General features: G+C 42.6%; 1 protein-coding gene across 1 annotated transcript in view; it reads right to left on the bottom strand.

Annotated features, from left to right (window-relative positions):
- LOC126162446 (F-box only protein 5-B-like) overlaps positions 1-25,192 on the bottom strand; it is a 54,785-nt gene extending 29,593 nt beyond the window's left edge. The window contains exon 1 of the mRNA XM_049918964.1: positions 25,047-25,192. Coding sequence (XP_049774921.1) covers positions 25,047-25,049 — 3 coding nt within the window. The 5' untranslated portion in view covers positions 25,050-25,192. The remainder of the gene's footprint in view (positions 1-25,046) is intronic.
- Positions 25,193-27,788: the final 2,596 nt, after the last annotated feature.

Below are 27,788 nucleotides of genomic sequence, written 5' to 3'. Positions count from 1 at the left end.
GTGATCGCACGGGAACCGGTGTATCCACTGCGGCAAGGTCGTTGCCCAAATTTTCTTCAAGTACCAGTACTATATTATCTCATGTTTGGTTCAATATGGCATAATGCCATACGTGCACTTGAAATGCAGCGAAAAGTTGAAACTAGCCAATAGTGTGAAATCAAACACTTCGTTTCAAATAAATTGACTGTCTCAGCAGAAAAGATTAATAAAAACCGGCAAAAATAACGTCATTGTTCTGTAAAGCGATTAATGCTTGACTGTCAGAAACGTGGAAATAAAATCTGAAACTAAAAACATATTTTAGCCTTACGTAATTATGTGAACTATTTTAATTAATTTGATAGCTCACGGCCACAAAAATTCGTTTTGTTGTGGTTTAGCGTGAGAGCAATAAACGAAGAGGAAACAACAAAATCACTGAACGTGAACACATGTCACGTGGCGACGACCCATTTCCCCACCACAACTCAGACTGCTCTGTGCATCAGCCCCAGATTTACTATATTCTCGAATCGGGGCAATATTAAGTGGTCGCGCCCAGCCACACTTCTGTAACCAGAAGCGGGAGAAGGTATTACTCATACGCGACTCAACTGCGAATGCGCAAGATCCCGCCCGCAACTGCTCAAACGAATCTAACTTAAACAGTTATCACGTCACGCTTATCGGAGGCAATTTGTTGTTATAAAGCATTGCATAGTCTTCCTAAAGCGTTTGATAGACTTTGCTGTTGGTAGGCGCTTGTATGAGCACTGTTTTGTTGTTGTATACGGCTCATTTCCTTTGCAACTTTTTTATTTTCGTTTTTTTTTTTTCTCTCGTTCATGTTTTGTTGCTGCACCATTATTCTGCAGTAGCGGGATGCAGTAATGTCCTTTGTTAGAATATTGGTTCTTACCAGTCATAATCACAAAAATTTAACTGAAAACTAAAACAAAGAAAAATTCCCGGAATTCTAAACAATTCCCGGGTTTTTCCCGGTTTTCTCCCGGATGAAAAAATTCCCGGGTTTTTCCCGGATCTCCCGGTTGTCCCGGGTCGTATACACCCTGATCTAGTAATGAAGAATGAATAGAAATATTGTCTATGGCTGTGCTACTGTTCCCCTGCACCCTAGTTGGAAAAAACACAGCTGCATCAGATCATATGAATTTAGAGGAGATCTACCAACATCCTTTTTCTTGCACCATCATTTACAAAATTTGTATTGAAGTCACCACATATAACTAACATGATACTTCCTATAAAGTGAATCAAGAACCATCTTTAGCTTGAGCAGAAATTCTCTTAAGTCAGAGTCAGGGGACCTATAAACAACAACAATTAGAAGTTTAGCTTCACTAAATTCAACTGCCCCTGCATAACATTCAAATTCCTATTCAGCGCAGTGCCATGATATGTCTATGGGGTCATTCCATGTCAAATCAACCAATTTTACTACATGATTTGAACCATGACCTCCCAGATTTGGATGATTTTTTTTTTTCAGGTAATGTACCCACTAACACTAGTTTAAATTTGAAATTTCAAATTTTTCTGACCTTTGGTTTTTGAGTTTCAAGGGTTTAAAAATCAAAAGAACCTCTGTTTTTGATCAATCGATGATTGTTTTAAAATGCTGTAGCTCCAAAACTACACAACCTAGAGAGCTCAAACTTGTATAATTGTTTTCCTCTAAAAATTCCCTTCAGTTTAATGTGTAACACGACTATGCTACCTAAATCTGAAAATTTTAAACTATTCCAAAAAAACCTTTTTTGAAATTTCCAAAATACGTACCATCGAATTCTTTTATAAAAATCATATGTGTTGTCCAGTCTAACTGACTACATGCATGCAAAATTTGATGGGATCTCAATGGGTTCTCGTATAAAATAATATTTTACTACTGCAAAACACACTAGTGAGGTGAAAAGCAGACTATTTCTAGGCTGTGAATACCAAGCCTATGTAATTCTAACAAACTTAAATTATTATGTTAGCCTTTTTATGCAACATTACCCTCTTATTGTTTGTTAACTCATTAAATGATGTAGTGTTGTTTTAACTTAATGTTCATGATTCTTTTAACTATGCATCAGAAGGAAGTGAACACATTTTAATTGGTAATATACACGCTACAAGTTAAAATTTTGAATAAAGCCATTCACCTTTATTCTTAGTTATAAATGGGAGAGATTATCTTTTTCTTGGTTTTCCAGTGTTATTTGTAATCATTTACAACAAGTTCCTTATATTAGAAATTGGCATATAAGTAATTTCACTTGGTAAAAAGACTAACTTGTTGATATTTGCATGGATATAACTGTATTTATAATACTAATTGGCATTTACAAATTTAATACACATGGTATTTATACAACTTAGTATTTAGTGACGGTAGGTGTAGCATAATTTAAACATGCTTATTTTATGATCTTTTAAGATATTTTTCCAAAGCAAGAGAAGACAACTCCATTCCTTTAGCACTTAAAGTGTAGGTTCTTCCCGTAGCTGTTGTTGGATTCGCTGTTTGTAAAAGAGTATTTCCTGGGACATCTAATACATCTCTAGTTTGTGGATGGTAAAAGACTGGGCTGGACCCTTTGGGTGTAAAAAATTTATTTGGTATATGTTATTGTATTTTTCTTCAATGCATCCTAGCCACCAAGAGTCATCATATGCTACTGTCACAAAACTAGCAGTAATATTTTCCATATGTGACCATGTTATTTGGTTCAATGTTGTCACATATTCAAGAGACTCATCCAGACTAAAATGATAAGGCTTGACAGTAATTTGACTCTGTGCAGGGTTTATATGAGTGAAACTTTTGTGTTCCCGCAATCGCTTTTGATTCACTAAACCGAGGAAGTAAGTATTCGTTGGTCAGTTCATGGTCCTCTGTTGTGCAAAATTCAAAGTCAATGTTTTTTATGTTTTCCATGGCAAATACATGAAGTGATTTGGGTGTTAAGATTTGTTGGTCATATGGCCTTTGTAAGCTGGCTTCAGCAGCTACCTGCTTAACAGTTCCGCCAAGGCCATCGCATGCACTCTTGCCATGGGATGTCGCAAAAAACTCCCACTCTGCCTCAACTTCAAAATCAGTTTTATGCAAACACAAATTAAGGGAGTTTTTCTTATTTTCATATTGTGCAGCACTGCCATCATAAAAGTAAGTAATCTTTTTAAGTGCAAAAGGCAAGGTTTGCTTTATAATTTCCAGCAATTTTTTCTGGAATACATAGAAAGCGACTATTATGTTTCAGGCAATTTGATATGAAGACATACTGCAGATGTTTTAGTTTTCCCTTCCATTTATAATATATGATGAAAGGACGCAGTTTAGCTCAGGTGGTAGTCCAGTGGAATGATTGTATTTCATCTTGTACTACGAAAGAGTAGTTTTCGGCAAAATCACAGTTGACTACTACATGGACTTCAGTAAAATTGTCCTTGATTTCACAGTAGTATTCTTTCTGCTGACGAGCTATAAATGACTGATTTTTTACCTTCATTAGAGTGTCCAAAAACTCATCCATAAAGTCATCAGTACTTTTAAAATTGCACCCGTTACATCAAGGTGGCCACAAGTGGGGTAGTGGCCAAAATTAGAGCCTTGACCCTATATGAAAATCTCACGTTTTTTAAAATAAAAAGTGAATGTCGTATAAAATCTTAAGATTCTTAAGTTGTTATTTTTTTATATATTTTATTCTCACATTAAAATAATATTTAATTTAATTAACAAACAATAAGAGGGTAATGTTGCATAAAAAGGCTAACATAATAATTTAAGTTTGTTAGAATTACATAGGCTTGGTATTCACAGCCTATAAATAGTCTGCTTTTCACCTCACTAGTGTGTTTTGCAGTAGTAAAATATTATTTTATACAAGAACCCATTGAGATCCCATCTTGAAATTTTGCATGCATGTAGTCAGTTAGACTTGACAACACACATAATTTTTATAAAAATCCGCAGGTACATATTTTGGAAATTTCAAAAAATGTTTTTTTGGAATAGTTTAAAATTTTCAGATTTGGGTAGCATAGTCATGTTACATATCAAATTGAAGGGAATTTTTAGAGGAAAACAATGGTGAAAGTTTGAGCTCTCAAGGTTGTATAGTTTTTGAGCAACAGCATTTTAAAACAATCATCGATTGATCAAAAACAGAGGTTTTTTTGATTTTTAAACCCTTGAAACTCAAAAACCAAATGTCAGAAAAATTTGAAATTTGAAATTTAAACTAGTGTTAGTGGGTACATTACCTGAGAAGAAATTCATCCAAATCTGAGATATCAAGGTTCAGACTGTTAATCGATTTGAGATGGACTGACCCTATGGACACAAATGCAATACTCCACTCCGCAAGGAACTCCTTGAAAAACAGCCAGCTAATCTGTATCCTGGTAAAGGATGCCTTCGAATTGTCAAATTATTTAAGTGGTGCTCCGATGTACCAATAATTTCAGAGTCTTCATCTATAAGCAGTTCACCAACTTTACCTCTAATACCTCTTATTACCTTTTGATGAAACATGCCAATTCCTTCTCTACTCTGAAACATGACATGCTCTGAAGGTTGGCCCTTAGTCATTTGGGGACTGCATACAGCAGGCCGCCAAGTAAGACACGAGAGAGGATACAGAAAGTTTCCCTTCCAGCGTTATCCCCAGGAATCTTTTAGTTTCAATGAACAGTAGAGCAACTGGGCCAAGATGCGAAGACAGTGGAAGAAACCAACTGCACCACAAGAAATTCATACAGACCGTTTTGTCAGTGGAAAAGTGAAAGCCATTGTCTATGCTCCACGAGTAAAGACAATCGAGACGTTGCTGAAGACAAGTCTGTGGAGAACAGCAGTAGATGGCAATATCGTCAACAAAAAGGGAGCTGGAGATGCCCAGGGGGAGATTGGCCTTTCTAGGTTTAATGACGATAGCAAAGAGGAACGATGCTCAGGACAGAACCCTGAGGCACAGCATTTTCCTGAACAAAAGTGACCGACAAGGCAGAACCTACACGTGTGTTGCCATCTATCATCTTAAAAATTCCCGAAGGAAACAGGGCATGCGGCCTTAGAAGCCTCACGTGTAAAGAGTACGGAGGACGCCAGTCCTCCGGCAGGTATTGTAAGCTACCTCCCAATCGTAAAACTTGACCACAGTCCGGTCTTTCTGCAAAAGACCATTTATGACATGGGTTGACAAGGTGACAAGATGGTCAACTGTAGAATGGAATGCTCTAAATCCACACTGTGCAGTGGTTAGTAAATTGCAAGACTTGAGCCACCATACCAGCTAGGCATGAATCGTAAGTTCCATCACCTTGCAAACACAGCTGGTGAGATAAATGCAGCGATAATGAGAAGGTGGGCTTGGGTACTGATATGACAGTGGCTTCATGCAAGCACTGGGGAAACTTGCTCTCTGCCCAGATACAATTTTGTGTGTGAAGGAGAAAGTGCTTGCCCACAAGAGAAAAATTCAACATCTAAATGTTAACATCGTCCATGCCTGGGGCAGAGAATCGGGTGATTTAAGAGCATGATCTAGCTCCATCATATGAGAAAGGTATCGTCGAGCCTCCTCCACTTGTTTCCAATGGAGGAAGGCAGGGCGATAGTGGGTAGAGCCAGAAATCTCTGCAAAATAGAGGCCCTAGATGTTGGAGATAGCAGTAGGGTTCACTACGATATCATCTGCTACTGTCAGGCCAGAAATTTGGATATGGACCTTGGTCCCAGACAGTCACTGGAGGTTGGCCCACACGACAGAAGAGGGAGGGGAACTGTTAAAAGAACTAGTAAAGGAAATCCAGATAGCTTTTCTGCTATCCTGAAGAATGCGACGACACTGTGCTGCAACTGTTTGTGACGAATGCAGTTTGCCATTGTCAGCTGACGGTTAAAAACGCAGAGAGCCAGTCTCTGCGTACGAATGGCATCGCAGCACGTCGCAGTCCACCAAGGGACTCGGAAAAAGTGTGGCAAAGAGGAGTGTGAGGAGTGCACGTTCTGCAGTGGTAAGGAGAACATTTGTAAGATATTCTAACTAGTCATCGCAAAAGGGGAAATGTTCATCAAAGGTCGCCAGTGAGGAGTATAGCCTCCAGTCGGCCTTAGAAAGCTGCTATCTGAGTGTGTATATAGGTGGGGATAGTAGTCAGCAATATGATGGCACACGGGAAATGATCACTTCAGTACATGTCAAGGAGAACGGATCTCTCGAGGTGATGGGCAAGCTGGGCAGTACAGAAGGAGAGGCCCAAATGGGAATAGGTGAGAGGAGTCTGACAAGAATATGGCTGCTCCTGTGTTAAGGCACATGAGATTCAATTGTTTGTGAAGGTAAACCAAAAGTGCACACCTCTGACAGGTTCTGGGTGAACCTCAAAGGGGATTGTGGACCAAGCAACAGAAAGGGGGAGGGAGTTGCCAATAAGCTTGAGGAAATCTGCCCTGGTGACACTGAATGACAGAGGGATGCAAACTGTACGAAGGGAAAAGGTCAAGTGAGGAAGGAAAATGCTGACTGCAACAGTTTCAAGCCAGGTAATCAGGGAGATAGTCTACTATGAACATTATCTCACATGAGAAGCATGACTCCCCCTCGAGATAGAATGCTGTCCTCGAAGGGAGGTCAAAGCGGTCACGAGGACGCAATTTTGTTTCCTACAGGCAGAGTGCAAGAGGATGCTGCGATGGAGGAATGTAGGAAGTCTTCATGGGAGTATTTCTTGTCATTTCAGGCCTGCCTGTTGTGTAGAATGTGACTCCCCCCCCAAGGGAAGGGAAAAAGAATAGCAAAAGAATAGACACATGCTACAAAGGCTGGGGCCCGTGGTAGCAAGCACGAACCTGCCAAAAGTGGCAAGCCCCCAGTGAGTGGGTGGGAGGTGGTCAACATGAAGAGAGGCCCCACTCACAGCCACCCTGCCCCTGCTCCAGAAGTAAAGCAAAACCTTATATCTGAAAATAAATACCACTTTTACAGAGGAAACTAAAGACCAGTTCAACCACCCATGAATTGTCCGCCAATGTTAAAATTAAGGAATCTGGAAGATTTTACTTAGTACTAAGGGCCAAAAGAAGGGAACTTTCAATCAATATATGGGGTACCATTAGCCTGGCTCCACAACCACACTGTGGGGGTCATTCATTACGCAAGAGGAAACAATGGATGAGCCTGATATGGCCAATGTATAGACGGCGTAAGAGACACCTTCCGAGATGAGCGGAAGGAAGAGCGCCGAATGGCAGCAGTCTCCTTGATTGTGCGGAGTTTATTACTAAGAGCAGTAGTGCACCAGATGTCATTCCACTTTTGGACAGAAAGATTCCACAGCTGGAATCATGAAAAGGAATGGGGGGGTAAGAATCTGACTCTGTAGCCCAACGGTCAGCCAGTTCATTCCCTGGGATGCCCAAATGTCTTGGGATCGAGAGAAAGACAACTGAGCAAGCAGCTCAGCCAAGGGCAGAGAGAAGGTCATGGATAGCAGAGACCAAAGGGTGAGAGAGTAGCATTGGTCAATAACCTGCAGGCTGCTCATTGAGTTGGTACATATCGAAAACCCTGTGAAGGGAGGCCTGAGAAACAAAGTAGAGGACTTTGTTTATAGCTTGCAGCTGTGCTGTGAACACACTATTTGATCCCAGCAACAAATGGTGTTCTGAGCCAGCAGGAGACATGAAAGCATATCCCACCTAATCAATTGTCTTAGAAACATCAGTGCAGAAGATAGTAACAACCTGGAACTCTGCAAAGAAGGAATGTCTAAGACACTGGAAGACCACAGGGGTGACAGAGACCTTAGGATCCTGGAACAGACTGGTCCTAATCTGTGGTCTAGGCACCATACAAGGAGTGAGTGTGGGAGGAAATACATGGGGTGCATTCCAGTGAGTGGAGATGGAGATCCCGACGGGGGGAAGTGAGACATTTCCAACTGGCAATCCCACCCGTGGGCAGTTATCAGGAGGGAGACATCCCTCACTTGCAGACAGCACAGTGTACACGGGATGGTCAGGCAATTGGTGAATAGTGATTGTGTAAGGAACCAGGAGTTGGCTCCATTGCATTTGTAGAGAGGGAATCCCCACTTCTGCGAGGAGACTAGTGCGAAAGGCACCAACAGCCAGACGCATCCCACAAGGGTGAACAGGGTCAAGTATTTTCAGAGTCAGAGGAGACACTGAGCTATAAACCTGACTACCATAATCTAGTCTGTAAAAGACCAGAGTACAGTGAAGATGGAGAAGAGTAGCACGGTATGTACCCCGAGATGTGTGAGCCACAAGGTGGAGAGCAGTAAGTTTCTGCACACGTTATCTTCAGGTGGCAATCATGTGACAGCCACATCAGCTTTTCATCAAAAATAAGGCCCAAGAAATGAGACTGTGCTACAACATATAGGAGCTGGTCACCTAAATGAAGTTTTGGATCAGTATGTACTGTGGGTCGATGACAAATGCGTAATCGCTGTTCCGGAGGAAGGAAACTGGAAGCCATGGGAGACAGCCTCTACAGACACCCACCGGATTGCGCCTTGGAACCAGCACTCAGCAGATGCTACTGAGTGGGAGTTGCACCAGATGTCAACCAGATGTCAACACACAATGCCGGGGAACTACAGACCCTTCTGATTGCTATAAGGAAGAGCGTGACACTTAACACCAAAACCTGTGGGATACCAGTCTCCTGAATCCAACGAGGTTGAGTGAAGAGCCAATTCGAACCCATAAGCACTGGTGGGATGATAACGGTTGGATAAAAATCTGAAGGGGGCCGCAGAAGCCTCGGTCGTGAAGGGTAACTAAAATGTGATGGTGCCAAGCCGTGTTGTATGTCTTATGTAGGTCAAAGAAGACTGCGACAAGGTGCTGGTGGTTACTAGAAGCCCGTCGTATAGCTGCTTCCAATCTGAGTAAATGGTCTGTTTGAAATCGTCCTTCTCACAAGCCACACTCATACAGGGACAGGAGGCCCCGAGAGTCAAAAACCCAACATAATCAGAAGCTAACCATCCTCTCAAGCAGTTTACAAAGTACGTTCGTCAGGCTAATCGGGTGGTAGCTGTTGAGAGACGTTAGGTTCTTCCCAGGCTTAATGACAGGGTAACTATACTGTCTTGCCAATGTAAGGGGAAGACCGTGAGTAGATGTTGCTTCTGGGTAGGGTCCAAGTGTTTTATCATCTGCTTATGGATGGAATCCAGACATGGGGTCATGTCATGTGAAGAGGTAAGAGCCTTCAAGAATTCCCAAATCACTGAAGGGCTCATTATAGAGTCCAGCTTGGTGGGGGTTGAAACAGAGGAGGGCCTGTTCAACTTGGCGTTTCTGCTGGAGAAAGGTAGCAAGATAGGAAGAGGGCACCGCTGCTGTCACAAAATATGTCGCAAGGTGTTCTGCAAGGACAAATGGATCAGCACACAGAGCATTTTTGAGGATAAGACCCTGGACAGTTGACTGTTGCTGGTGGCCCAGAAGATGTCGGAGCTTGGACCAAACCTGTGATGAAGAGGCATACAAGGTGTGGCTAGAAAAAAAACCGGACTAGTACTGGTGAAACAATAAAACGAATGCAATAAGGCTGAAAGTCGCATGGCCTGTCACGTGACTCTCGCTCCGCCTACTGCTCGAGTTTCATCTGCCTCCTGCACTCAGTCTGCCCGTGGTGTCTGTTTTAAGTAGTTTACGTTTTGTCTGTGCGTCGGAAAATGTTGAGTGTACAGAAAGAACAGCGTGTTAACATCAAATTTTGTTTCAAACTAGGAAAATCTGCAAGTGAAACGTTTGTAATGTTACAACAAGTGTACGGTGATGATTGTTTATCGCGAACACAAGTGTTTGAGTGGTTTAAACGATTTAAAGATGGCCGCGAAGACACCAGTGATGACACTCGCACTGGCAGACCATTGTCAGCAAAAACTGATGCAAACATTGAAAAAAAATCGGTAAACTTGTTCGACAAGACCGTTTAACAATCAGAGCAGTCTGAGTTAACAGAAGTTGACAAGGAAAGTGTTAGGCAGATTCTTCATGAAAGTTTCAACATGAACAAAGTGTGTTCAAAAATGGTTCCAAAGTGTCTCACAATTGAACAGAAGGAACGCCGAAGAATGATTTGTTCTGACATCCTGGAAAACATTGAAAGTGATCCCACCTTCTTACAAAATGTTATTACTTGCGATGAATCATGGTTTTTTACTTACGATCCCGAAACTAAACACCAATTGACGCATTGGAAAACTCCTGGTTCTCCACGACAAAAAAAAAGCACGAATGTCAAAATTGAAATTCAAGGCAATGATGATTGTTTTTTTGACATCAAAGGGATTGTGCACATTGATTGGGTACCAGAGGGACAAACAGTGAATCAGCATTACTACATTAGCGTCCTGGCTACCCTACGTGAGCGATCACGGAGAAAACTGAACGATTTGTGGAGAAAAAAGTCGTGGATCCTTCACCAAGACAATGCCCCAGCTCACAGTGCGTTGTCAGTGAAGACGTTTTTGGCAAAACACAACATTCCCATCTTAGATCATCCACCCTACTCACCTGATTTGGCCCCCTGTGACTTTTTTTCTTTTCCCTAAAGTCAAGTCAGCTTTGAAAGGAACTAGATTTGGGACTGTTGAAGCAGTAAAAGAAAAAGCGACGGAAGTAATGTATGGACTTACCAAAAATGATCTGCAGCATTGCTATGAACACTGGAAAATTCGTATGGAGCGGTGTAGAGACCGAGGAGGAGAGTACACTGAAGGAGATAACATGAAATTGTAAATAATTGTAAATAAATGTTTTTTCCAGCATCAGCCCGGTTTTTTTCTAGCCGCACCTCGTGTGACCCCATGGAGGAAACATAGCGGTCCCAGCATTCCTTTTTACTCAGCTTGATAAGACAGTGAGCCTTAGCACGGAGACTCGTGAAAACAAGAAGGTTGGTCTCTAAAGGGTGGCATTTTAATCATTGCAAACATCCGTCCACAGTCCTGGATAGCAACTGCTACGACCTTATTCCACCGCAGTACCAGTTGACGACGATGGATACCTGTGGATATGGCGATAGCAGTGCCAGCAGCACAAATAAGGGCGGCAGACACATCTTGCACGACCGCATAAATGCATTCTAAGAGAATGAGCAGCACTAAAGGGGGTAGGGGAACCAGTACTGAGGGGAGACAAATCTAAGTTCGTAATAAGTTGATCAATTAGAAGACCCCTACCCGTTTAAGTGGCACTCCCCCCCACAGGGAGTAGTGTGCAATGAAGTCATTGAGTAGGAGGTATGGTGGTGGGAGTTGCTGTATTAAGGCAGGCAGGTCAGCATACAGAAGTGGCCTGCCAGGAGGGAGGTAGGCATTGCAAATGGTTATCGCTGGGGTCATTCACACTCTTACCGCTATTGCTGCCAGGTCACTAATAACGAATCACTAATGACATCGGTGTGAACCAAAGTGCACACCCCCTCGAGGTGCTATCCTGTGAGTGGCACAGTTCTGACAAAATGCCCGATAACCACAAAAAGTTGTAGAGTGGTCATCATCATGGGAGTTCATTTCCTGTAGAGCAAGACAGAGTGCAGAATAAGAGGAAACAAGTGTTGAATTTCCAGTAGGCAATTCCACTGGCTTCTGTGGCTAGAGTCCAGGGTAGACATATAGAAGCTGAGGAGAGGTCATGCCACCAGGTCAGTGGTTGTCATCAACGAGGATGGGGTAACATCATAAAAACTGGGTCTGATTCGGGATGAGGAAGGGGCGGAAAAGCACTCCGGGAAGCTGAGGAAGCCTCATCTTTTGACTTGCGCTACTGCTTCTCGTTTGGAGGGAGGGAGGAGGCATCATCAGTAATGAAACAGATGGCAATAATGTCAGGATCGGACAGACAGCAAGTGGCTTTGCTGCCGTCTGAGCATGGGTCCCTCAGCCGACCCAAGGCTGCAGGCTTCCTATCCTGAGAATGCTGGGGAGGGTTGTTCTGACAGGTAGTTCCATTTGTAGCAGGAGCCAGAGAAGAGGATGTCTTCCCTGACCGAATAGGAGGAAGAGGAGGAGCAGCGGTACTTGAGGGGAAGGGATCAAAGCCACTGAGGAAAGGGAAGGAAAGGAAAGGGGAGTAAGTTGGGCATTACGAGGGGGTGGAGGAGGGAGAGACTAATGGAGGTAAAGGAAGAGGAGAGATTCACAGGGTGAAGTCTAACTTATTCTGGACCTCAAAGTAGCCGAGACCGTCAATCATCTTTAGTCCCTGAATTCTTTTTTCCTTCAGACACACTGGACACTCCATTTGTGAGTGAGAATGGAGACCAGAGCAGTTTGCACAGTTAGGTCGTGAAGTGCAAGGGCTCCCCACGTGAAGAGGGCTGTCAGTCACCACAGATGGGAGTGGCATTGCAGCACAAGGACATGTTGCTGAACTTGAGGCAATGAAAGAAACACATGGGAGGTGGAAAGTATGGTTTCACATCACATCAGCAGACCATTACTTTGACTTTCTTGGGCAGGGTATCAGCCTCAGATGCCAGGATGAAAGTGTAAGTGTCTGCATGCTGGTCCTTTGGGCCTCTCCGGACACACCAGACAAAATGAACGCCACTTTGTTCCAGATTAGGACTAAGTTAACCATCGGACTGGAGGAGAAGGTCCCTATGGAAAGTTACACTCTGTCATATTGAGTGACTTGAGGAGCAATAGTCAAGAGGATATTTCCTAAATGGTCGCAGGCACAAAGGGACACCGACTGATCGGCATGAGGGAGCTGGATCTCATCTTGTGTAACGACTCGACTTCTCCCAACTTGTCCTCAATATACTCCATAAAAATCTCCCCGTCAGTCCTGGTACAGACCAGGAACTGTGGAAAGGGTTTCACTCCAAGAAGGTGGGCCCAGGCAGGAACAGTAACAGTAACCAAGACAAAACTATTTCGCGGAAGAGAGACGGCTTTAGAAGAGCGGCTAGAGAGTTTAACACATTTCATGTGCCAAACGTCTGCCCTAGTACTATCCGCTCCAAACAGGGGCTTGCCTCATAGGCGCCACCCAGCCACAGCAATGGCTGCCTGACAGGACAGTCTTTGCCAGAAGATCTGATTTCCCAAAAAGATGGGCAACCACTCTTAGGCTGGCACAAGACACTCACAGTGCAGGTACCAGCAGTATGGACCCTGTAGTGTCAGGGGGCTCAACCAGATGGATAGATAACAGCCCCCACCACATGGACTGACTACCGAGCTGGTGACCTAACAAGGAGGTGAAAAGGCTATGGCGGGGAGGGAGGAGAAGGGGGTGAAAGGGAGAGGAAGGAAAGGAGGGGGGAGAGGAACCCAAGCCAAAGATGCTTCGGAGGGAATCCTCCTCCATCTGGCTCACATTATAGCTTTCAAATTTAGAAATGGAGGTCAAACCCCTGAGGGGTCCCAAAGAAAGAAAAGCCAAAAAGAAGAAAGAAAAGCAAAACAAACAAAATTACAAGACAAAGCAGAGAAGGCAGGAAGATAGCCAGGTCAACATAAAGAACACCATAGAGGGAAAGGAAGGGGGCAAAGGGAAAGGAATAAGGACAGGGAAGGGGAAGGTAAAGCAGCCCGGAAAAGAATAAAGACTGCAATAGCTCAGGGACCCGTGTGCACCACAGGTGTACCCAACAAGTACGTTGAGTGCCCTGGGGGCACTTATCAAAGTGGCACTCCATACAAGCAGCAGAAAATGCTAAGTGGAGGGGGGAGATGTTGGATTAATGTGGTCAATTCATAAGTAAGTTGCCTACTTGGAGATAGGTAAACACTGCAAATGGTAATTGCTGAGGTAATTTGCACCTGCACCACTATCCATTCACTGATGAAATCTGTGCAAACCAAAGTACAGACCCCTCCAGATGCCCTCTCAGGACCAGCACGGTATCGACAGAATGCACTTTAACCATGGCCATCAGTGAAATGGGTTTCTTGGAGGAAAATGCAAACCACAGGAGAGGAAATAAGGTGTTTTAGTTCCAGCAGGTGACTGAAGTACCAATTACAGTTCCAATTAATGATCACCCGATTGGTGACTAGGAGAACCAGTCACTTCCTGTCACCAGTGGGCATGGAACTACATACATTGGCCCACAGTCTGACTGCATGGAGGGATCTAGAGTATCTGGGAGCACCAGAGAAGCCTTGCCCCAATTCTTCTTCTTCTATGGTGGACAAGGTTTGTTGAAGGGCCTACCCACATTGAGCTGATTAAGAGAGGACAGTCCTGGCTCCTTCAGCCATTGTGCGGCATCAGGCCTCCAGTCCAGGGGTTCCTGCGGGCTATGAGAGGCACCAACTTGGACACGGAAAGCACCGAGAGATAGGAAATTTTGGATAAAAATCGAGCAGGCCCCGGAGACCTCACTCATATAAAGTGGCAAGGACATGATGTCGCCAGGTCGTGTCTCTAGCTTTTCATAAATCAAAAAAGATGGAAACCAGGTGTTGGCGTCAGGGAAAGGCTGTTTGGATGGCAGACTTGAGGGAAATTAGATGGTCAGTGATAGAGTGACCCTCGTAGAAACCGCCCTGGCATGGAGCCAGTAGACCATGTCACTCCAGGACCCAACACAACCACCGGGTTAGCATACGTTCTAACAGCTTATGAAGAACATTGGTAAGGCTGATGGGTCGATAGTTATCCACATCAAGTGGGTATTTGCCAGGTTTGAGCACTGGAATAATGGTGCTCTCTCACCTTTGCACCAGATCTGGTTGAAGATGACAAGGAGATGTCGCTTGTAGTCAGACGAGAGATGTCTGATCATCTGACTGTGGATCTGATCTGGCCCAAGAATTGTGTCGGGGCAATGTGAAAGGACTCTGAGGAGCTCCCACTCTGTAAATGAAGCACTATAGACGTTCAGTGAGTGAGAGGGCTTTCCTATCCATCCACCATTTAAGGGTACGAAACGTTGTGGAATAATTCTCCGACGCGGAGGCTCGAGCGTAGTGCTCAGCAATTGCATTTGCATCGGTAGGTAACACGCCATGGATGTTAATGCCAGTGACACCTGTCAGGGTCTGGTACCCACAAACATGTCTGATAATTGCCCAGACTTGGGAAGGTGACGTATGGTACCGAACGGTCAAAACGTACGTCTCCCAATAGTCCTGTTTCCATCTTTTTATTAGTTGGCGGACGCAGGCACAAAGCCGTTTAAAAAAGCTATTAGATTTTCTATGGAAGGGTGCTGCTTTTGTCGCTGTAGAGCTCGCCGACGCTCTTTAATGGCCTCAGCGATTTCCAGCGACCACCAAGGAACTGACTTTCACTGGGGGCACCCTAAAGAACAATGGATCATGTTTTCCACCAGAGACGATGGTTCTAGTGATCCACTTAACTACCGCATCAATGGTAACATGTGGGGGGAGATTCAATGGTGACAGCAGAGGTGAAAGCTTCCCAGTCTGCCCTGTTTAAAGCCCATCTTGGTAGACACCTGTGGGAATGGCAGGAAGATGGGAAAGTGGTCACTACCACACAAGTCATCATGGGCTGTCCAGTGGACAGATGGGAGAAGTCCTGGGCTGCAGACGGATAAATCAATGGCCAAGTATGGGGCATGAGCAACACTGAAATTGTGTAGGTGCACCAGTATTTGAGAGACACAGGTCGAGTTGAGACAGGAAAGTTAACACACCATCTGGAGGAAGGTATACATTACAGAGACAGTTGTTTCCTGCGCCATCCTTATCCTGACAGCCACAGAGGGTAGGGGTCTGCAGTGTTGGGAACCAGGTTTCCTGGAGGGCAATGCAGAAAGCATGTGTAAAGCTTAACAGTTGCCGTAGCTGAGCCAGATGGTGGAAAAACCCGCAGCAATTCCACTTTAGGATGAGGCTGGGAAGACATGAAGCATGCAAGGAGGCAGGTTACACCTCAGGGTCACCTGCTGACACCGATTGAGTATTTTTATCCATTCCTATTGCGGGTGACATCAGTGAGATTCAAGTCCTCAGGGGATGCTGAGATCTCCACCTCAGCTGCAGGTGCAGAACTGGTAGGAAGTGGTGGTGTTGGGGCCACCAGAGGGCCCTTTTTCTTAGCAGACTTCTATGCTAGCTCCCTCACTTCTCTTTAGGGGCTTGCCGGGAGGACTTCTCTGCAGTAGCTTCAGACATAGAGGAAGACCGTGAAGCTCTTCGTCCAGCAGCTTTTGGCTCCTTTAGCCACTGGCGAGTGCCTGCTGTGGCACTAGTGGAGACCTTGGGAGAAAGGGTCCCACCCCTTCCCCATGATAGGAGCTAAAGGAGGAAGGGGGGGGGGGGGTTGTTGTTCCTGAAGTAAGTACTTTGGGAGCAATGGAAGGAGATTTTCCCCTTACCACCAAGGGGGCAGATGTATTCTGGACACCCGGAAGGCCCACTATTGGTGGCACAGAGTGTGGTACGACTGGTACTTGTGACAGCAATGGTAATGGAGCTGCAGCATATGTGGACGCCAACCGAAGAATGTGTAAACTTTCAAATTTACGTTTAGCCTCTTGTTAAGTCACCCGATCCAGGGTCTTTTACTCCATGATTTTCCGCTCCTTTTGGTGTACTGTGCAGTCTGGCGAGCAAGGGGAGTGCTGCTCTCCACAGTTGATACAAGTGGAAGGAGGTGCACATGGAGGATCTGGATGCAGTGGATGTCTGCAGTCTTGACCAAGTGGCGCTGGAAGTGCAACGGGAAGACATGTGCCTGAATTTCCAACACTTAAAGCACTGCATAGAGGGAGGGACATATGGTTTAATGTCACAGTGGTAAGCCATCACCTTGACCTTTTCAGGCAATGAATCACCATAATAGGCCAAGATGAGGGCACCAGTAGCAACCCTTTTGTGTTTGGGTCCCCAGTAAACGCGGCAGATGAAATGAACACTCCGCCGCTCTAGATTGGCGCAGAGCTCATCATCAGACTGCAAGAGGAGGTCGCGATGGAAAATAATCCCCTGGAACATGTTGAGGCTTTTATGGGGAGGGATGGAAACAGGAATATCATACAGCCGGTCATTAGCAAGTAACACCTGGGATTGGGCTGGGGATGCTGTCTGAATCAAGACTGCACCGCTTCTCATCTCTGACAGTGCTGTCACCTCCCCAAACTTATCCTCAAGATGATCAACAACAAACTGAGGCTTCCTACGTAGAAAGGAGTTGCCGTCCATTCGGCTACAGACTAAATACCGAGGCGAATATGTCTTTCTTCTTTCTGTAACCCTACGTTCATCCCATGGTGTAGCAAGGGAGGGAAACTATTTAGGCTCAAATCTGTCGGCATTGCATTCTATCTTGCCATTCTTAGAGACTGCTGGCGCCGTACAGTCACCAGCAAGACATGACTTAGTCCGCTTCATTGCGAGTCATCTGCCCTGATGCCACCCACTTCAATCAGGGGTTCTCACCACAGGTGCCACCTAGCCACAGCAAAGGCCACCTGGCATGGTGGTCATTGCCGGGAGTCCTGATGCCCCAGGAAGACAGTCATCTACTCCTTGGCATACGTGGGGAGTTTACATCTCTGGCATCAGCAGTGAGATCCCTATGTTGTCAGGGGCTACCACATACTGGGTACACGACTACCCCACCACAACAGATCGGCTACCGTGCTGGATATTGGGCACAGAGAAATCCAATATTGTCATAGGGGCGAAAGAGGACAGGAGACAACAGAAGATGACATACTCCAGGAAGTGTCCTCGTCCAAATAGTTGAATTGCAGGTGGAGATGCAAAGCCATGACAATAGGTTCAGGAGAACGAATCTGAGGGAATTATGTAAAACTCTTGCACCATGTAAGGCATCCTTACCCATACGGCCAGCACTTCTGTAGAATTTTGAAAGTGGCAGGTCAAACTATAAAATGGGACCTGAACTTACATGGCTGAGAAGTGTGCGACTCCTTTTAGTCACCTCTTACGACAGGCAGGGATACATTGGGCCTATGCTAACCCCCGGACCCGCAGACAGTGGTTGGTTTGGAGAGTAAAGGGATGGAACTACAGGGTTATCAGTCCCTTTTTTCTCATGCAAACAGGTCTTGAGTTAAAACCATACCCAAAATGAGCTTGGGAAAGTAAAAAGGTGTAAAACTTAATATTTGTATATGCAACCATGAAACAATAGCTAGTTTGGACTTAAATTTATCGTAGAAAAACAAAAATCTCTAAACAGTATTTTCTATCTGGAATAACATTTTATATTAAACTGCCACAGGAAGTGAACAAGATTATTAAAACACCTGTTTAAGAAGGCAGTTAAAACCTGCTTTATAAGCAGTGCATTCCACACATCAAAGATTACTTAAAGGATTCATAATATTGGATAATAATGGAAGATAATAGCAACACCTTTTCACAAGCGGTATCTTCTCATTCTCCAGAGTTCAACATCTCACCATCATGGGGCAATGTTGACTCAGTTTTTCTGGAGGACTGAATGGAGGACATGAAGGAAGAGTGGAGAGTTTAACACCGGGAGTTTGTTTTCTATGTGAACTGGAGTTAGTGCAAGGTATAAAGCAGCAAATTTATGGCTCTGGTGTCACCAGCAGGAATCCTTGATGTGTGCAGCAATGAGTAAAACTGCACATGTACCAAAGAACAGTGCACAATTAGGACCCACCAAATAGATCAGTGCAGTTGTTAAGACAAAGACTCCATATTCAGGAGGTGAAGCGTGCTCTGTCCGGCCACCCAAATTTATATTTTCCCCCTCGTTACCCAAATTGTTAGTCACTGCCTATGGTGTGGAAGGACCCGGATTCAATTCCCGATACCTCCTCAGTCCCCCCCCCCCCCCCCTTGTTGATGCTACATACTGATGTGCTTGATGCTAGTACTGTAGAGCAATGAGTCGCATGTCAACACAAGCACCGAAGTCAACATTACCTTCCTTCAATTGGACCCCCCATGAACCATGGACCCTGCCGTTTGTGGGGAGGCTTGCGTGCCTCAGCGATACAGATGGCCGTACCATAGGTGCAACCATAACGGAGGGGTATCTGTTGAGAGGCCAGACAAACATGTGGTTCTTGAAGAGGGGCAGCAGCCTTTTCAGTAGTTGCAGGGGCAACAGTCTGGGTGAATTAACTGATCTGGCCATGTAACACTAACCAAAACAGCCTTGCTGTGCTGGTACTATGAACGGCTGAAAGCAAGGGGAAACTACGGCCGTAATTTTTCCCGAGGACATGTAGCTTTACTGTATGAATAAATGATGACATCGTCCTCTTGGGTAAAATATTCCGGAGGTAAAATAGTCCCCCATTCGGATGTCCGGGCGGGGGCTACTCAAGAGGACGTCGTTATCAGGAGAAAGAAAACTGGCGTTCTACGGATCGGAGCGTGGAATGTCAGATCCCTTAATCGGGCAGGTAGGTTAGAAAATTTAAAAAGGGAAATTGATAGGTTAAAGTTAGATAAAGTGGGAATTAGTGAAGTTCGGTGGCAGGAGGAACAAGACTTCTGGTCAGATGAATACAGGGTTATAAATACAAAATCAAATGGGGGTAATGCAGGAGTAGGTTTAATAATGAATAAAAAGATAGGTGTGCGGGTAAGCTACTACAAACAGCATAGTGAACGCATTATTGTGGCTAAGATAGACACGAAGCCCATGCCTACTACAGTAGTACAAGTTTATATGCCAACTAGCTCTGCACAGGATTAAGAAATTGATGAAATGTATGATGAGATAAAAGAAATTATTCAGGTAGTGAAGGGAGATGGAAATTTAATAGTCATGGGTGACTGGAATTCGAGAGTAGGAAAAGGGAGAGAAGGGAACGTAGTAGGTGAATATGGATTGGGGTTAAGAAATGAAAGAGGAAGCCGCCTGGTAGAATTTTGCACAGAGCATAACTTAATCATAACTAACACTTTGTTCGAGAATCATGAAAGAAGGTTGTATACATGGAAGAATCCTGGAGATACTAGTAGGTATCAGATTATATAATGGTAAGACAGAGATACAGGAACCAGTTTTTAAACTGTAAGACATTTCCAGGGGCAGATGTGGACTGACCACAATCTATTGGTTATGAACTTTAGATTAAAACTGAAGAAACTGCAAAAAGGTGGAAATTTAAGGAGATGGGATCTGGATAAACTGAAAGAACCAGAGGTTGTACAGAGTTTCAGGGAGAGCATAAGGGAGAAATTGACAGGAATGGGGGTAAGAAATACAGTAGAGGAAGAATGGGTAGCTCTGAGGAATGAAGTAGTGAAGGCAGCAGAGGATCAAGTAGGTAAAAAGACAAGGGATAGTAGAAATCCTTGGGTAACAGAAGAAATATTGAATTTAATTGATGAAAGGAGAAAACAGAAAAATGCAGTAAATGAAACAGGCAAAAAGGAATACAAATGTCTCAAAAATGAGATCAACAGGAAGTGCAAAATGGCTAAGTAGGGATGGCTAGAGGACAAATGTAAGGATGTAGAGGCTTATCTCACTAGGGGCAAAATAGATACTGCCTACTGGAAAATTAAAGAGACCTTTGGAGATAAGAGAACCACTTGTATGAACATCAAGAGCTCAGATGGAAACCCACTTCGAAGCAAAGATGGGAAAGCAGAAAGGTGGAAGGAGTATATACAGGGTCTATACAAGGGCGATGTACTTGAGGACAATATTATAGAAATGGAAGAGGATGTAGATGAAGATGAAATGGGAGATACGATACTGCGTGAAGAGAGTGACAGAGGACTGAAAGACCTGAGTCGAAACAAGGCCCCGGGAGTAGACAACATTTCATTAGAACTACTGACTGCCTTGGGAGAGACAGTCCTCACAAAACTACCATCTGGTGAGCAAGATGTATGAGACAGGCGAAATACCCTCAGACTTCAAGAAGAATATAATTACCCCAATCCCAAAGAAAGCAGGTGTTGACAGACGTGAAAATTACCGAACTATCAGTTTAATAAGTCACAGCTGCAAAATACTAACACGAATTCTTTGCAGACGAATGGAAACACTGGTAGAAGCTGACCTCAGCGAAGATCAGTTTGGATTCCGTAGAAATGTTGGAACACGTGAGGCAGTGCTGACCTTACAACTTATCTTAGAAGAAAGATTAAGGAAAGGCAAACCTACGTTTCTAGCATTTGTAGACTTAGAGAAAGCATTTGACAATGTTGACTGGAATACTCTCTTTCACATTCTAAAGGTGGCAGGGGTAAAATACAGGGAGCGAAATGCTATTTACAATTTGTACAGAAACCAGGTGGCAGTTATAAGAGTCGAGGGACATGAAAGGGAAGCTGTGGTTGGGAAGGGAGTGAGACAGGGTTGTAGCCTCTCCCCGATGTTATTCAATCTGTATATTGAGCAAGCAGTAAAGGAAACAAAAGAAAAATTTGGTGTAGGTATTAAAACCCATGGAGAAGAAATAAAAACTTTGAGGTTTGCCAATGACATTGTAATTCTGTCAGAGACAGCAAAGGACTTGAAAGAGCAGTTGAACGGAATGGACAGTGTCTTGAAAGGAGGATATAAGATGAACATCAACAAAAGCAAAACGAGGATAATGGAATGTAGTCAAATTAAGTCGGGTGATGCTGAGGGAATCAGATTAGGAAATGAGACACTTAAAGCAGTAAAGGAGTTTTGCTATTTGGGGAGAAAAATAACTGATGATGGTTGAAGTAGAGAGGATATAAAATGTAGACTAGCAATGGCAATGAAAGCGTTTCTGAAGAAGAGAAATTTGTTAACATCGAGTATAGATTTAAGTGTCAGGAAGTTGTTTCTGAAAGTATTTGTATGGAGTGTAGCCATGTATGGGTGAAACATGGACAATAAATAGTTTGGACAAGAAGAGAATAGAAGCTTTCGAAATGTGGTGCTACAGAAGAATGCTGAGGATTAGATGGGTAGATCACACAACTAATGAGGAGGTATTGAATAGAATTGGGGAGAAGATGAGTTTGCAGCACAACTTGACAAGAAGAAGGGACCGGTTGGTAGGACATGTTCTGAGGCATCAGGGGATCACAAATTTAGCATTGGAGGGCAGTGTGGAGGGTAAAAATCGTAGAGGGAGACCAAGAGATGAATACACTACACAGATTCAGAAGGATGTAGCTTGCACTAAGTACTGGGAGATTAAGAAGCTTGCACATGATAGAGTAGCATGGAGAGCTGCATCAAACCGGTCTCAGGACTGAAGACTACCACAACAACAACAATTGGGCCAACTGGCGGTGAATCGAGGAAGTAGAGTACATACTGATGAAATTAAAATGAGCTCTAACATGGAAATTAAGCGCTTCTGGACACATGTCCTCATAACATCTTTTCTATATTTGTTTGTGAGGAATGTTTCCTGAAAGTTTGGCCGTTCGTTTTTTGTAACACCCTGTATATTTTTTAGCTATTTATTTTCACTAGCTATATAAATGACCTGGCAGACAGGATAAGCAGCAGTCTACCATGTCTGCTGATGATGCTGTGGTGCATGGGAAGGTATTGTTGAGTGATTGTAGGACACAAGATGACTTAGGCAAAATTTCTTTGGTGTGATAAATTGCAGCTATATCTAAACATAGAAAAAATGTAAGTCAATACAAAGAGAAACAAACCTGTAATGTACAGCCTTAGAAGTGTGCAGTTTGACACAGCCACATCATTTTAACATATGGGCATATCATTTCAAAGCAATATGAAATGGAATGAGCATGGAAGGTTTATGGTAGGGAAGGCGAATGATTGACTTCCATTTATTGGGAGAATTGTTTTGGAAGTGTGGCTCATCTGAAAGGATGATTGCTTATAGGACACTAGTGCAACCCATTATTGAGTATTGTTCGATTGTTTGGGATTCGCACTATGTCCGACTGAAGGAAGACATCGAAACAATGCAGAGGCAGGCTGCTAGTTTTGTTACCGTTAGGTCTGGACAACACAGAAGTGTTATGGTGATGCTTTGTGAACTCTAATACGAATCACCAGAGGGAAAGTGAAATTCTTTTCGAGGAACATTGCTGAGAAAGTTTAGAGAAATGGCATTTGAGGCTGACTGTAATGATTCTACTGCTGCCAATGTACAGTTTCATGAAAGGACTGTGAAGATAAGATTAGAGAGAGTGGGGCTCATTCGGAGGCACATAGACAGTCATATTTTCATTGCTCTATTTGCGAGTGGAACAGGAAAGAAAAACTGCACCACAAGATGATTAGGAATGGAAATGATTGAGAGTGGTACATGGCACCCTCTGCCACGCACAAAACTGTTGATTTGTGGTGTATGTATGTAGATGCAAATGTGAAATCCCTTACCACAGCAAATTGATCCCTGGATGGATGGAAGTAGGCAGTGGCCTATTTATAAGAAACACCCATAACACCAGCCTGAAGTGATTTAAGACAATCATGGAAAACTTAAATCTGGACGATTATACAAGGAGTTGAACACCAATTCTGAAAGTCAGATTTCTCTAACACAGTACCACAAATCCACTAAACAATATGAGGATACATTGCACACTAATATTTTCAGAAATTTGTTGTAGCTAAAATATTTTCCAATATTATAAACATTCCTTCTGTGCTGGAGAAATGCCCTATACCTGTCTCAATATTTCAAATACCAAGACTGTACTGGATGTGGTAATTTTATTAACATAATTAAAGCCACCAGCTTCCCCCCCCCCCCCCTCACTGCATAGTTAGAAACTGTTTTACAAAGCTGTGATAGTAGACTTCAGCCATCTTCTGTGCTTCACACGTAACAGTTACACAATGTGTTGCTTTTTTCTCATAGGTAGATATGAACAATGCAGAACAAACACTTCTCTGAATCACATCACTACCAACAACACCAACAAAATTTCCGCTACTCGACAATTCTCCTCTCCCCATAACAAATGGAAAAAATACTCTTATAGTAAAATGTTTTCAGATTTTCTTACATGCAACTTTCCATCTAAAGCTATGCAAACACACTTCCAATGCCCTCTCAAACCAGCCACACCCACCTCCTCCTGGCACCCTCCCGCTCCCCTGCCAGTTTACACAAACCCGCACTAAGTAACCTCTATGCTTCTTTTGTAGCACTCATTAACACCAATTATTTTCAAAGGTCCACTTTAATGTCAGTTGATCATTGAAGTGTTGCTGAGTAATGCAAGCTTGATATTATTAGTGTTAACTTTATTTTTCATAAAGGTTGTGTTGCCTAACTTTTCTGTTGGTCATGGGTGGGTTGGAAGGCAAAAGTTTACACATTCTCAAGATATTCGAACACAAGATGCAGTATTTGTCATCCACAATTTCATGTATTGCCATGTATCAACATTGTCCAAACTACACATTTCACCTTTTAATGTCCTTTACTTTTAAATTCTCCCCCAAGCAGTTAAACATGCTACCTCTAAAGTAATCACTATAGATATAAAATCTGCCAAGAAATCAATACAAACAAAAAATATCTTGCATCTCACAAAATGTATCTATATCGTATGAGCCATCACCAAATGATATGGCTTGTTATATTTTAGATGCTGCTGATGGCAAGCAATAGTAGCAAATAAATGTAAAAAAAAGTGAACGGTACATTACAAACCTTTCATTATACCCTCAGTAAAACACTGCAGGCAAAACACTCTGCGTAAAACCGTCTCTAAACGAAGTTCCCACAATGTTTGACAGTTAACGGCAACGGTCACAACTGTCACTCGAGAACTTATTGCACAATGCCACTCAGGTAAATGTATTTTGGGTGTGTGTCAGTATTCTATGTCTTTTCAATAATATTCACAAAGTAAAAATCATAAAGCGAAATAAACGGTTCCAAAACAGTGGTAAACAGACTGCGAGCAAAATGCTCGCATAGCGGTATCAGAAGTCCTTGAGACAGAAAACTATAATCAAGATACATTTAACATCAGTTAAGGAATCCGAAAAGTTTTCGAACACCCGGAAAATTGTGATTTTCCTCCAACGTTTAAAAAATGTCTCAAACCACCCCCGCATGCCAACTACATAGAACATTAAAATCGTGAAAAGACTTTCAGTGCGAATAGTTTCTAGTTGTACTTACCATTCCCACTAACGCAATACTCTATCATTTATCCGGTGTAGGTCAAGATAAAGCTGGTAAACAGCAACACAAAACACACTGAACAAGCAAGCTTTTGTATAGGATTTGATTTGAATTTCCAGCCCTATGATAACGATTCCAACAGCCAATCATACTGTTTTCCTATAACATCTTTGAATGTGCCCCAGTGTACATGGCTGCCAATACTTAATTTTACTTGCATGACTAATAATGTTTAGTACGTGAACAGCTGATTTAATTTTATTGTGGCTAAATTTTTCGAAGGCCATAAAGGTATTTTTCAAGCGACTGAGCAGTAACTAGTGAAAGTCCCTTCTTGTAGAACGCGGTTGTTCTATGTTCTGTGATTGTTGGTACCAGACGCAGGAAGTCGGGCCGTTGTACGACTTACTAAGCAGCTGAGCATTTTGTAGTGTTGAAACCACATGAGAAAGTTTGTATATGAGTTCTCATTGTGCAAGTCAATAAGTACTAGGTAGGGTTACTGGGATCGATATTTCTGACATTTTGTGTAGGTTGCCATGGACCAGCCAAAGGAACAAGTTAAAATCCCGATGGTATACACATGTGGAGGTAAGATTTCTTTCATGAAATTTGAGTGATGTTCGGCTTTTGAACATTCCATTGAAACTGTTACTTTTGTAATTGCAGAATGTCATCATGAAAATGAAATAAGAGCACGCGACCCAATTCGGTGTCGAGAATGTGGCTACAGAATTATGTACAAGAAGAGAACAAAAAGATGTATCCTTTTGGAATTACATTTTTCTGATACTATGTATTGTCTCTGTCGTCCTAAACAAAATGAATTTGATGTGATGTGGTACGAACATATAAAGCAGTCAATCAGTGTTATTTCATGCTGAACTACGGGAAATGTCGCGTCGGATCATCAAGTAATGGAATGTGAACGGGCAGTATAGAAGGCTTCAGTTTTTTTTATTATTTTTTTATTTTAAGAAAGTTGTATTTATTGGCCCTGAGAATCTAGAACTGTACAGTGTGCAAAAAATATTGGACCATTCATTAATTACAATACACATTCGTTGATTTTTTTTTCCCCCAGACGTCGTTTCAACAAAAGATAAAATTATACAATATTTTCTTACTCTACACATTTTATAAAAGTCTTAGGCTAATCGGTGAAACAGTTTTGTTTTTCTGGGTATTCCCTGACGGTATAGAAGCAGTGTTCGGCCAAGTAATCCTTCACAGTTTATTTGAACTTGTTTAAGGCCATTATTATTTTCGTGGATTTGTGTAGTGCATTGTACAATTTGATGCCAGGGTTGGAGGATGGCGTTCTGCAATAGCGCTGTGTTTGTCTGTTGCTCACGTACATCATTTGTTTGTCTTGTGTGGTACAGATGTACAGATCCTGATGAATGTTTTGATTTTAGAAGCTTGAATTTCTTGCTGTGTTTATTGTATATTAGTTGGTATGAGAAATATTGTTTTCTACATGTTCCATTTTTTATGTTATTTGTGTGGGACATTTACGGGTGATCTTTCATTCGATAAGCTTTTTTGCTGCATGTACAAAATTACTGTTAAATGTATTCGCTACCTCCTTTGGTTTGCAGATAGTGTGCAGATTTTCATTCAACTGTCTATTATTAGTTTTTGTGTTGTTACTTTCTGTTTCTTTATGTACAGTATTCCAAACAGCTTTAATTTTATTGGATGCATTTCTTATGTATCTTTCATTTTTTTCAGTATTCTGGCAATTTTTATTACTTTCTTGAGAACTATTTTATAGTTATAATACTTGTCAAATTCTGGTGTTGTGTGACATGTTATTGTAACTCCGTAAAGAAATCGTTTCTCTGGACATGATTTTTTGATACCTGTAGTGATGAATTTATTTGCGTGAGTGAGTTTTGACCTCTTAATTTTAAGTGGAAGTGCGACATCAAAATGATATTTAATTGTATCCATAAAGATATTGAATTTGTCAGGTGTATTTCCCATAAATTTTCTTCCATCTCTCTCTCTCTCTCTCTCTCTCTCTCTCTCTCTCTCTCTCTCTCTCTCTCTCTCTCTCTTTTAAATATTTCAATACTCTGATCATTGTTAAGATCTGGTCTCATATGTGCTGTCAGTTTGTGGCCCTTATCACATACAGTGTTGTAGCATTGTAGCTTATGGTTTGTCCATAGTGGTTTCCAAGTCCAGTATTTATTTTTTCTGCCATTTTGGAATGTATCGGGATTTTAAAGTTATAAGAAACTAAGAGATTCAATAGTTCTGTTCTAATTTTATGGGATCTGCTAAAATCTATATTGAAATCACCGCGTATGAGGAGTATTTGTTTATTTTTTTACAGTTTGAATTAATGTTTTTTTCCATGTGTTGAAGAAAGTTTGTCTCCATCAGGAGATTTGTAAATGGCATTCTACAGTTGTTTCGTGTGACGGTAATTCTAAGGATGATGTTTCAAAATCCTTTTGACTATTTAGGCTCTTTAGTTCTGTATTTTTCTAAGCTATTTCTTTTCTGACAAAGATGCAGTTTACACCATATTGAAGTTGCTTTCTACACGTGTAGGCTGCCAATTCATAGTTCATGTTTACTGTTTGTAATATATCATCTATTAACCAGTGCTCATACAGATGTAGCACAGAAGCATTATTTAATTTATTTGAAAGCATTATTTCCAATTCTATTGCTTTATTGCCCAGAGATGAACACTCTGATGGAACAGCATAAAATTATGAACCG

Source organism: Schistocerca cancellata, chromosome 1 (genome assembly GCF_023864275.1).
Source record: "Schistocerca cancellata isolate TAMUIC-IGC-003103 chromosome 1, iqSchCanc2.1, whole genome shotgun sequence".
Taxonomy (NCBI): Eukaryota; Metazoa; Arthropoda; class Insecta; order Orthoptera; family Acrididae; genus Schistocerca; species Schistocerca cancellata.
Note: the sequence above shows the minus strand (reverse complement) of the source record. Positions and strands in the feature narration are given on the sequence as shown.